The 11,828-nt window shown below is 38.2% G+C and overlaps 1 protein-coding gene and 2 long non-coding RNA genes across 3 annotated transcripts; 2 read left to right on the top strand and 1 right to left on the bottom strand.

Annotated features, from left to right (window-relative positions):
- Window positions 1–537: 537 nt before the first annotated feature.
- On the top strand, window positions 538–3,160 carry LOC110910735. Its single transcript, XR_002576428.2, has 3 exons — window positions 538–696; window positions 1,359–1,449; window positions 2,952–3,160. It is a non-coding gene; the product is annotated as an uncharacterized LOC110910735 (long non-coding RNA).
- A 3,104-nt stretch (window positions 3,161–6,264) lies between these two features.
- On the top strand, window positions 6,265–8,887 carry LOC110912811. Its single transcript, XR_002578167.2, has 3 exons — window positions 6,265–6,423; window positions 7,086–7,176; window positions 8,679–8,887. It is a non-coding gene; the product is annotated as an uncharacterized LOC110912811 (long non-coding RNA).
- Window positions 8,888–8,919: 32 nt separating this feature from the next.
- LOC110912810 (transposon Ty3-I Gag-Pol polyprotein) lies at window positions 8,920–11,658 on the bottom strand. Its single transcript, XM_035984514.1, has 2 exons — window positions 9,746–11,658; window positions 8,920–9,679 (listed from the first exon to the last, which is right to left on the bottom strand). Exons 1-2 carry the CDS (start codon window positions 11,656–11,658, stop codon window positions 8,920–8,922), a joined length of 2,673 nt encoding a protein of 890 aa, XP_035840407.1.
- Between the last annotated feature and the right edge of the window lie 170 nt (window positions 11,659–11,828).

The following is an 11,828-nucleotide window of genomic DNA, read 5'->3' as shown; positions in this document are numbered from 1 at the left end:
ATCCTCCCACGGTGCCGATGGAACCGGTAAAGGCGTGTACAAGCCTTGATTTGTATGATTTGCTTTGCCAACGTGACAAACACGACATCTCTCCAAAACTTTCACGACATCACGAACCAACTTAAGCCAAAAAAATCGCTCGGAGACAAGCGAAGCGGTCTTGTGTAACACCCCGAAAACGAGTTTGGTAATCAAACTTCGTTAATACTAAAAAACGGGTAAAGTACCGTCAGTGGTAAAATTTAACCGGTAAATATTAGGATTTTAAATAATTAATCCTAATATTAAACAAAAAGTCAATAAAAACTTTTAGGAAATAAAAGCTTAGAAGGCCCGAGTTAACGGGACCTAAATTAAACTAAGTCATAAATATTCCCGAACCCGCTAAGCTAACTAGGAATGCTTGACCCGGTTAATAAAAGGGAATATGGATTGTAAATAAGTAGGTTATAATCAACTTAATAACTAACGAAACATGAAGGACCAAAGTTGGATAATTGGAAATAAGGTTTTATTTACTAAAAACAAAAATAAAAACACACCACACCTAGTGTGTGCGTGTGTGAGGTCGACCAGGAGAAAGCTCAGGGAGCTCAAACCCTAACTTCCACAACTTGATCAAATTGAAGCCCAAATCAAGAGCCAAATCACTGCATGAATACAAATTCGTGATCACCTAATCATGGGGATTACAAGGTATGTTGAAATATATGATTTGGTGATACCTTGAGATTGTGATGAACAATCATAATCGAAATTCTGGAATGAATCTTGAATCTATGAGTGTTATTGTGATTATATCTTGGTGTAGAAACAAACCCTAGTAGAAAATTGGATGAATTGTTGTCAAAACTAGGGAATTGGTAATTACCCTATATTGTGATAAGTGGGTTTTATGTTAATATGATGAACACTCATGTTAGAATGTAAGATTGATGAATATTGAGATGATGATATAAGTTCTTGGTGTAGTTCATGAACACTAGACATGAAAGTTTGAATTTTGATGTTAATCTTGGTAAAAAATAACTAGTTGTGAACTAGTTAGCAAATGTGTAGAAGTATGCCTATTAGGTGTTTGATAAAATGCCTAAATGAGAAGTAAAGTGTTGAAATTCAATTAAAACGTGTAATTGGCAAGTTTGACTAATTACATGAGACATGGGATAAAACGGGTTCCAATCATAATGTTGATTTGCCTTGATCGTGCATATTATATGATTAAAGGTAGTTGACTTTAGAAAGTCAAACTAACTAGTGATGAAGTCGAATAATAGTTTCGACAAAGAAAATAAGCAAGGTGGAATAGTCATGATTGTTAATGACTAATCTAACCACCTTGTAAATGTTGAAAATAGTTTGACGCTCAACGAGCTAGGTGAAAGGCTTGGGAAAGGAAGCGGGTCAAACGAATCAAGAATGAAGGAAAAAGCATAACTCGGATGCAAGGTAAGTATAGCTTACACTAGTCTTAGATTGTGTAATATTCCCTTAGCGTATAAATAACGAATGGAATAACTAAACAATTAAAATACGACGTTCCGTCGTGTAGGCGTACGGAACTAGATAATCAAAGATGAAAGAAACCATAATAATGGTTAAAAAGGAAGTAAATTGATAATTCGATCGTATTATGACGAAAGTGGTAATAAAAAGGTTTATAAGTAAAAATGACCGTACCGTGTTAAACGGAGCGAGTCATGTACTTGAGATGATAATAAATATCATCTCAAAAAGACAAACGGTCAATTCGGCCAAACGGGTCAAAAGGTGTAGACATCACCTTTTGACAATATCGACTAATGACCTTTTGTCGAGTTATATGCTTACAGGAATAGAAATCCAATGGATACTCGCATCGCTCTTATTTAGCGAATATAAAGCAAGGTAATAAAATCGGGTCTATTAGTTGATCCGAGCCAGGTACGCTTATTTATGATGTATGTAAAAGTGCTAATTTGGTCGAATGATTGGTGATAGCCCTTCAATGTAAGAAAAGGACCAAAATCGACCAAAACGCCCTTGTAGGCTAAATTGAACAAACAACTCTTAGAGGTTGTTTGAAAAGGAGTCTTATGATTAAACAAAGGTTTAGCACGAGTACGTATAGTGAAAGATGAAATTTTTGGGCCAAAAGACTCCACATGAGTCTTTGCCGTAAAATAATACTTCAAGAGGTATAAATTCGGAACACTTAGATATCTACTTTTAATCCGACACACATTTAGTTGTGAGGAAGAGTACTAGTTAAGAGATATAGATTACAACGCTAGATTAGATTGAAAACGATATTGAGCTTAAAAGTGCTTAAGATATCCTTAACGGGTCAAAATAAGCCTACTAGTGAAAACGGGTTTAATTTGTGTAATAAACCTATGATTAGAACCTAATATGGTATATCACAATTATTTGAGGAGGTGTATGAAATATAGAAATCAAATAAATACGTTTGTTTGATAAAATGCATAACCGGGTTAAAAGTCGGAATAAAGGGTAATAAGCCGAGGATTAAAAGTCTGAAATTTTATTAAGTTGGATGTTGGGTTTTAACTCCATAAGATGGAGGATTTAATTACGGATGCGTAGGAAAAAGAATCGCGTAAAACGGATCAATAACGAAGATGTTATGGCCGTTTCCGTGAAATCGAGTTGAGTCGGAAATGTACAGCAACAGCTGGAGAAACCTGCTGTGAAAAAGGTGGGATGCAGGTGCCACCGTAAATTACGGTTCCACCGTAATTTACGGTGGACCTGAAATGGTTTATGGTGAAACACTCCTGATTTACGGTGGAAACAAATCAAAACAAGGATTACCGTAAATTACGGTGTCCACCGTAATTTACGGTGAACCTTGTGCAAAAATGTGTTTTTGATCAGTTTTGTTTTCCGGACTCGTTTTGATGCGTTTTAAATACCGTATGACTAAAACATTTCATGTTTATGAAATGTAGGTACTCTATGGAATGCCGGAAGACGATCAAGCTCAATGAAGAACCGAACACGATAAAGATACACGCTTCCGCACTTTGCATCGTCATTAATTTTTAAACGATGAATCTGATCACGTTATGTCAAATGACTTATGATTTGTAAAAGTTTTAATTTACTCGGAATTTCCTAATGATACTTAACACTAAATACATGTCGGTATTCGTAATTTATACGAAAACCTTTAAAATAATAACTAGAGTGTTACAAGTTGGTATCAGAGCCTTGGTTTAAGAGATTCAAGTATGGTGGGGAAAACCGTGCTTGGACTTAAACCTTATGCTCTTAACAAAGATTGGTGTTCGGTTCGAGGCTTGATCGCAAATCCGGTAAGTACAAGTACGTGAATAGTTAGTATGCTAAAGTGTTGTAAACAACACATAGGGCTATCGTGTGATACGCGTTACCCCAATTAAAATGACTGAAATAGTTGACGAAAATACGTGCGTTGACGCGTGTAGTAGAAAAAGCCTTGTATTATAATACGGGCGATTATTGAGGTTGACGTTACTAACTTTTGTGAATGTTTTAATTGAAGGACACTCGCGTTTGAAGACGACGAGAGTCAAACGAATTGTGGATATGATGATGGAACGGTCCGAAGTATGACAAGAGGAGCATACTCACCGAGGACTAAATCGTGTAATGACCGCGAAAAAGGTTAATGGCAAAGAACGCCCGTCGGGGAAAACATTACCAGGTGCACATTTTAAATAATAGCATAAATAGTAATATGCAACAATAAGTAGGAACTTGAAAGTTGCATATGTAAATTAAAAAAAAAAAAAAAAAAACTTGGAAAGACCTGAATAGAAAACCTATCCGGGATATTGTTTCCAAGAAAAACAGATAGAGGTATTACTTACATAGGGCGTGATGTGAAAACTGTAAAAAGGTCATGCGTGTCATGTGTTAATCGCTTACTCTGGCCAAGTAAGTAGCGGCATATGATACCATGAACTTCTTATGGCGGACACGTTTACATCCGATGTAGTAAGGGCAGGGTGAATGGGACTAATTAAAAAGTACCCAAATGAATCAGATAAGCAAAATATTTGATAATAATGTAAACGCACAACCAAGTGACGGGAGCGTATTACATTAGGATAATGAGCCCGAGTGAAGGGACAAACAAGCATGTAAAATGATTTAGACAAGTATTGGGAGGGAGTGTACTTACACTCGAACCCAGAAAACATCAAGTATTGGGAGGGAGTGTACTTACACTCGAACCCAGAAAACATCAAGTATTGGGAGGAAGTGTACTTACACTCGAACCCAGAAAACATCAAGTATTGGGAGGGAGTGTACTTACACTCGAACCCAGAAAACATCAAGTATTGGGAGGGAGTGTACTTACACTCGAACCCATAAAACATCAAGTATTGGGAGGGAGTGTACTTACACTCGAACCCATAGAACATCAAGCATGTAAAACGATTTAGACAAATATTGGGAGGGAGTGATACTTGCACTCGAACCCGGAAAAATGCAAATATGTCCCTTAACGGGTCATTTTGTAAAACGTCGAACTTAAAGACAAAGTCAGAATATAAAAATGAAGCGAGGTTTTAATGCATACCGAGAGGGTTGCAATGATAACGACTGCGGTAAAACACCCTGTCGATGGGTAGGAATTAAACACACGCGTAAACCGAGGAACGGGAACTCGGATGGAAAGTCAAAAAGACTCAGGTTTTAGGGTCATAACTAAAAAAAAATGATGACAAGATAATGTAAATAGAGTTGTGAATAATTATGTTCAACTATTTTAAAGTTGAACGGGTCGAATATAATATCATGCCGGACGGCATGAGTAAACACAAGCGGGACAATAGTAACATTAAAAGGAAAAGAACAATGAGCCCGACGATGGGACATAATCAAATACAAATGTATGTAAACTGGATAATGGTGAGTATAAGATAAACCGACGCATAAATGACGTGAGAAGTCATAAAGTCGGAAAATGTGTCCGAAAAGAAACGAATGTAGCCTTAGACTACGGTCAAGGACAAGGATAATGTCTAGACGAAAATAAATGATGTTAAACAAAAACATGGTGCCTTGACACCAAACATGAAATTTTAAGAATGTCATGAACAAGGAACGATCTACGGGATCAATATAACCTTGGGGGTTATAAACAATGGAAAGATCTATGAGGATAAAACGACCCGCGGGTCATGATTAGAAAGAAAGAAATCACAAGGACTTCTCCCTAAAAAGATGAAAGTCTAATCAAAATAGCCCATAAGGCTAAGTGATAGAACCTACGGGTTAATTAGACGAAGCGAGAGGATCAGTTTAAAATCCTCGCATAGAATAAAGACTGTAAAAGAATAAATATTGGACTGTTAATATCCCGGTATGGATAATTGACAAAGGATAAAGAGAAGACTCTAAACTAAAACTTTGGTTTTGGTAAGAAATAACATTTTTACAAATATGAATTCTGATAGACGTATAAATAGTAAACATGAAAGATATAAGTCTTGATACTGACGGGTGCAAGACGATATATTCGAAAAGTGACATTTTCGGAAATAAAAGTTGATATAAAATTTGGCATGACGTGACGTGATCACGGACAAGAAGTATAATGTGAAGCAGAATCACATTAGAACCGAGTGATGAATATTGCTAAGTTAATTAAGCTGGTAGAAATAACGAGATTACGTTATTTCAAGTTGCACTATGTCGTATGAGATACGTAGACAATTAGTAAACAAAAAAAAAAAAAAAAGAGAGATGTTACCATACTTTTCTGGTAATACTAACAATTGGTTAAAAGTATAAGAGATGTTCAAAAGATTTCTCGGATCAAATACATTGAGTTGGAACTCAATGAATTAAGTGAGAACAGGTTTCGAGGACGAAACCTCTTTAAGGGGGGTAGACTTGTAACACCCCGAAAACGAGTTTGGTAATCAAACTTCGTTAATACTAAAAAACGGGTAAAGTACCGTCAGTGGTAAAATTTAACCGGTAAATATTAGGATTTTAAATAATTAATCCTAATATTAAACAAAAAGTCAATAAAAACTTTTAGGAAATAAAAGCTTAGAAGGCCCGAGTTAACGGGACCTAAATTAAACTAAGTCATAAATATTCCCGAACCCGCTAAGCTAACTAGGAATGCTTGACCCGGTTAATAAAAGGGAATATGGATTGTAAATAAGTAGGTTATAATCAACTTAATAACTAACGAAACATGAAGGATCAAAGTTGGATAATTGGAAATAAGGTTTTATTTACTAAAAACAAAAATAAAAACACACCACACCTAGTGTGTGCGTGTGTGAGGTCGACCAGGAGAAAGCTCAGGGAGCTCAAACCCTAACTTCCACAACTTGATCAAATTGAAGCCCAAATCAAGAGCCAAATCACTGCATGAATACAAATTCGTGATCACCTAATCATGGGGATTACAAGGTATGTTGAAATATATGATTTGGTGATACCTTGAGATTATGATGAACAATCATAATCGAAATTCTGGAATGAATCTTGAATCTATGAGTGTTATTGTGATTATATCTTGGTGTAGAAACAAACCCTAGTAGAAAATTGGATGAATTGTTGTCAAAACTAGGGAATTGGTAATTACCCTATATTGTGATAAGTGGGTTTTATGTTAATATGATGAACACTCATGTTAGAATGTAAGATTGATGAATATTGAGATGATGATATAAGTTCTTGGTGTAGTTCATGAACACTAGACATGAAAGTTTGAATTTTGATGTTAATCTTGGTAAAAAATAACTAGTTGTGAACTAGTTAGCAAATGTGTAGAAGTATGCCTATTAGGTGTTTGATAAAATGCCTAAATGAGAAGTAAAGTGTTGAAATTCAATTAAAACGTGTAATTGGCAAGTTTGACTAATTACATGAGACATGGGATAAAACGGGTTCCAATCATAATGTTGATTTGCCTTGATCGTGCATATTATATGATTAAAGGTAGTTGACTTTAGAAAGTCAAACTAACTAGTGATGAAGTCGAATAATAGTTTCGACAAAGAAAATAAGCAAGGTGGAATAGTCATGATTGTTAATGACTAATCTAACCACCTTGTAAATGTTGAAAATAGTTTGACGCTCAACGAGCTAGGTGAAAGGCTTGGGAAAGGAAGCGGGTCAAACGAATCAAGAATGAAGGAAAAAGCATAACTCGGATGCAAGGTAAGTATAGCTTACACTAGTCTTAGATTGTGTAATATTCCCTTAGCGTATAAATAACGAATGGAATAACTAAACAATTAAAATACGACGTTCCGTCGTGTAGGCGTACGGAACTAGATAATCAAAGATGAAAGAAACCATAATAATGGTTAAAAAGGAAGTAAATTGATAATTCGATCGTATTATGACGAAAGTGGTAATAAAAAGGTTTATAAGTAAAAATGACCGTACCGTGTTAAACGGAGCGAGTCATGTACTTGAGATGATAATAAATATCATCTCAAAAAGACAAACGGTCAATTCGGCCAAACGGGTCAAAAGGTGTAGACATCACCTTTTGACAATATCGACTAATGACCTTTTGTCGAGTTATATGCTTACAGGAATAGAAATCCAATGGATACTCGCATCGCTCTTATTTAGCGAATATAAAGCAAGGTAATAAAATCGGGTCTATTAGTTGATCCGAGCCAGGTACGCTTATTTATGATGTATGTAAAAGTGCTAATTTGGTCGAATGATTGGTGATAGCCCTTCAATGTAAGAAAAGGACCAAAATCGACCAAAACGCCCTTGTAGGCTAAATTGAACAAACAACTCTTAGAGGTTGTTTGAAAAGGAGTCTTATGATTAAACAAAGGTTTAGCACGAGTACGTATAGTGAAAGATGAAATTTTTGGGCCAAAAGACTCCACATGAGTCTTTGCCGTAAAATAATACTTCAAGAGGTATAAATTCGGAACACTTAGATATCTACTTTTAATCCGACACACATTTAGTTGTGAGGAAGAGTACTAGTTAAGAGATATAGATTACAACGCTAGATTAGATTGAAAACGATATTGAGCTTAAAAGTGCTTAAGATATCCTTAACGGGTCAAAATAAGCCTACTAGTGAAAACGGGTTTAATTTGTGTAATAAACCTATGATTAGAACCTAATATGGTATATCACAATTATTTGAGGAGGTGTATGAAATATAGAAATCAAATAAATACGTTTGTTTGATAAAATGCATAACCGGGTTAAAAGTCGGAATAAAGGGTAATAAGCCGAGGATTAAAAGTCTGAAATTTTATTAAGTTGGATGTTGGGTTTTAACTCCATAAGATGGAGGATTTAATTACGGATGCGTAGGAAAAAGAATCGCGTAAAACGGATCAATAACGAAGATGTTATGGCCGTTTCCGTGAAATCGAGTTGAGTCGGAAATGTACAGCAACAGCTGGAGAAACCTGCTGTGAAAAAGGTGGGATGCAGGTGCCACCGTAAATTACGGTTCCACCGTAATTTACGGTGGACCTGAAATGGTTTATGGTGAAACACTCCTGATTTACGGTGGAAACAAATCAAAACAAGGATTACCGTAAATTACGGTGTCCACCGTAATTTACGGTGAACCTTGTGCAAAAATGTGTTTTTGATCAGTTTTGTTTTCCGGACTCGTTTTGATGCGTTTTAAATACCGTATGACTAAAACATTTCATGTTTATGAAATGTAGGTACTCTATGGAATGCCGGAAGACGATCAAGCTCAATGAAGAACCGAACACGATAAAGATACACGCTTCCGCACTTTGCATCGTCATTAATTTTTAAACGATGAATCTGATCACGTTATGTCAAATGACTTATGATTTGTAAAAGTTTTAATTTACTCGGAATTTCCTAATGATACTTAACACTAAATACATGTCGGTATTCGTAATTTATACGAAAACCTTTAAAATAATAACTAGAGTGTTACATCTTGTCTCGACCAAAATGACCTGCCAATGCGCCTTGGTGGCACTCGAGAATAACCGCCTCTCGTAAAGAAGACAATGGAATACACAGACGATTACCTTTGAACAAAAACCCGTCCCGCCGTACAAAATCGCGAAACGGTGCCGCCGAGCACTTGTCCCACACTAACTTGAAATCGGGGTCGTCTTGATAAAGAGGCTGCACGGACTCGAAACCTGCAACATGAACTGTGGAGGAGATGAAGAGGGCTGGACGGCGGCTTAATGCATCTGCCACCGTATTTGACGCGCCCGCCTTGTGTCGAATAACAAAATTAAAATCTTGTAGGAGTTCGACCCACTTGGCATGCCGTGGGTTTAGTTTTGCTTGCCCCTGTATAAATTTCAAAGCTTGGTGATCGGAGTATAAAATAAATTCATTCGGTAATAAATAGTGCCTCCAATACTCTAAACTTCTGACGATCAAATAGAATTCTTTATCGTAGGTGCTGTACCGTTGTCGGGTCTCATTGAATTTTTCGCTGAAGAAGGCAATTGGTCGGTTGAGTTGGCTAAGGACGCCCCCAATGCCCAACCCCGAGGCATCACACTCTACTTGGAATACCTGTTCGAAATTTGGAAGTGCCAAGACAGGTGCTCCAGTGACCACTGTTTTGAGTTTCGAGAATGCGATTTCAGCTGCGGGTGTCCATACGAACTGAGAGCTTTTTAAACAATCCGTTAAGGGTGCGACGATGGTGCTAAAATTGCGGATGAACCTGCGATAAAAAGAAGCTAAACCATGAAAGCTTCACTTGTCATGCAAGGATGTGGGGGTCGGCCACCATGTAATTGCTTCAATTTTCGAGTGATCCATTCGAATACCGGACCCAGAGACCAAATAACCCAAAAACAGAACTTCCGAGGCTAAGAAATGACACTTCTTCTTGTTAGCATATAGTTTCTGTTCTCGTAAGACCATAAAAATATCTCGAAGGTGTACAAGGTGTTGTGCCACATCCTTGCTAAATACCAAGATGTCGTCAAAGTATACGACCACACACTTGCCAATAAACGACCGGAAGATATGGTTCATCAAACGCATGAATGTACTGGGTGCATTAGATAGGCCGAAAGGCATGACCATCCATTCATATAGCCCATCCCGAGTTTTGAAAGCAGTTTTCCACTCATCTCCGGCTCGCATACGTATCTGGTGATATCCACTACAAAGATCAAGTTTGGTGAAAACTGTAGCACCGTGCAAATGATCAAGTAAGTCGTCGAAACGAGGGATCGGGAAGCGGTATTTAATTGTCATTTTATTCACAGCACGACTATCGATGCACATACGAAACGTGCCATTTGGTTTGGGCACTAATAAAGCCGGAACCGCGCAAGGACTCATGCTTTCTCTGATTAGGCCTTTCTCAAGTAACTCCGTCACTTGCCGTTGTAACTCAGAAAATTCTTTAGGGTTCATTCGGTAAGCCGGCTTATTCGGAATGCTCGCGCCGGGAACAAAGTCAATACAATGTTGTATTTCCCGCATAAGGGGGAGACCTGCTGGAATATCATCGAGAAAAATATCAGAAAACTCATGAAGTAAGGGTAGTACCTCGCTTGGTGGGGTAGGCGACACCGGATTTTTCTCGATAATGACGAGACTGAAAACTGGGGCAGCAACGGTGCGAGCAAGACCAACAAATTCTGACTTGTTTATGGTGGGGACCTCCGGCTTCTCGTCGCGCGGGTTAAGGGGTGCTAATGTGATGTGTAACCCGTCTTTCTTGAACATGTAGGTGTTTCTGAACCCGTCATGTTTGGCTCTTCTATCATACAACCATGGACGCCCCAATAGAAGATGACATGCATCCATTGGAACCACTTCACACCAAATCTCATCTGTGTATTTATTACCGATTGAAAACTGCACCAAACATCGTTGAGTAACTTTAACTAGGTTCCCCTTTTTTAACCACGTGATTTGGTACGGATTCGGGTGCTCCTGGGTTTGGAGTCCCAGTTTTTCAACCATTGTATGGGCCACTATGTTCTCGCAGCTTCCGCCGTCAATTATGACCATGCAAACTCGTCCCTTAGCTGTACACTTTGTCCGAAAAATGTTGTGTCGAAGCCACTTAGTGTCGTCATCGGTGTCGCTTACAGGGATGCTCAAAACCCGGCGTGAGATGAGGGCCTCGCCGCGATCGGGGTAAACGATTTCGGTTGTATCTTCTTCCTTGTCAGTATCGTATGTTGGGTCGGTTTCATCAACAAAAGCTACAAGTTGCTTATTGGGGCAATCACGCTTCAAGTGACCTATACCTTGGCACTTAAAGCACCGGAGGGGAGCGGATGATTGAGTGGCCACCGGTATTGTCGTAGGTGGGTTCGGGTTTGTTGGAGTGGCGCGGGTTGGTGTCGTTTGGGTGCGGGTAGGTGGAACAAACCGGGTGGGTTGTTTACTTTTCCGAGCGAGTTGCTGTTCGACCCGGAGTGCAAGGCGGCAGACATCATTAAAGGAATAGTATTGCATTAAGGATACGGTGTCAGATATCTCCGGGCGTAAGACTCCCAAAAACCGAGCAATAACCTGTTCATCGGCTTCCTCCGCTTGACAACGCAAACGCATGCGTTCAAACTCTTCAATGAGTTCTGTAACTGATAAGGACCCTTGTTTTAAATTATGATAATCTAGATAAGCATCTTGTTTAAATGTTACTGGTAGAAATTTGGCTTTCATGAGTTGTTTCATTTTTTCCCAACTCTCGACTTTGTGTTTTCCTTGACTGTAACGTCGAGTTTGCACATGATCCCACCACAAAGATGTGTGTTTTTTTAATTTAATGGCAACAAGTTTTACCTTTAGGTTGTCGGGAATATCACGAAGATCGAAGATGCGCTCCACAGTTTGAAGCCAATCTA

The sequence above is a fragment of the Helianthus annuus genome, chromosome 15 (genome assembly GCF_002127325.2).
Source record: "Helianthus annuus cultivar XRQ/B chromosome 15, HanXRQr2.0-SUNRISE, whole genome shotgun sequence".
Lineage (NCBI taxonomy): Eukaryota > Viridiplantae > Streptophyta > Magnoliopsida > Asterales > Asteraceae > Helianthus > Helianthus annuus.
The sequence above is the reverse complement of the archived record's forward strand: the minus strand, read 5'-3'. Positions and strand labels throughout refer to the sequence as shown.

What these genes read in the sequence shown, in the direction of transcription:
- LOC110912810 (XM_035984514.1), bottom strand. Translation starts at nt 11,658, where the DNA reads ATGAAACAACTCATGAAAGCCAAATTTCTACCAGTAACATTTAAACAA. An exon ending in AAAATTGAAGCAATTACATG is followed by an intron (nt 9,680 to 9,745) that starts GTGGCCGACCCC and finishes TTTTTATCGCAG; the next exon opens with GTTCATCCGCAATTTTAGCA.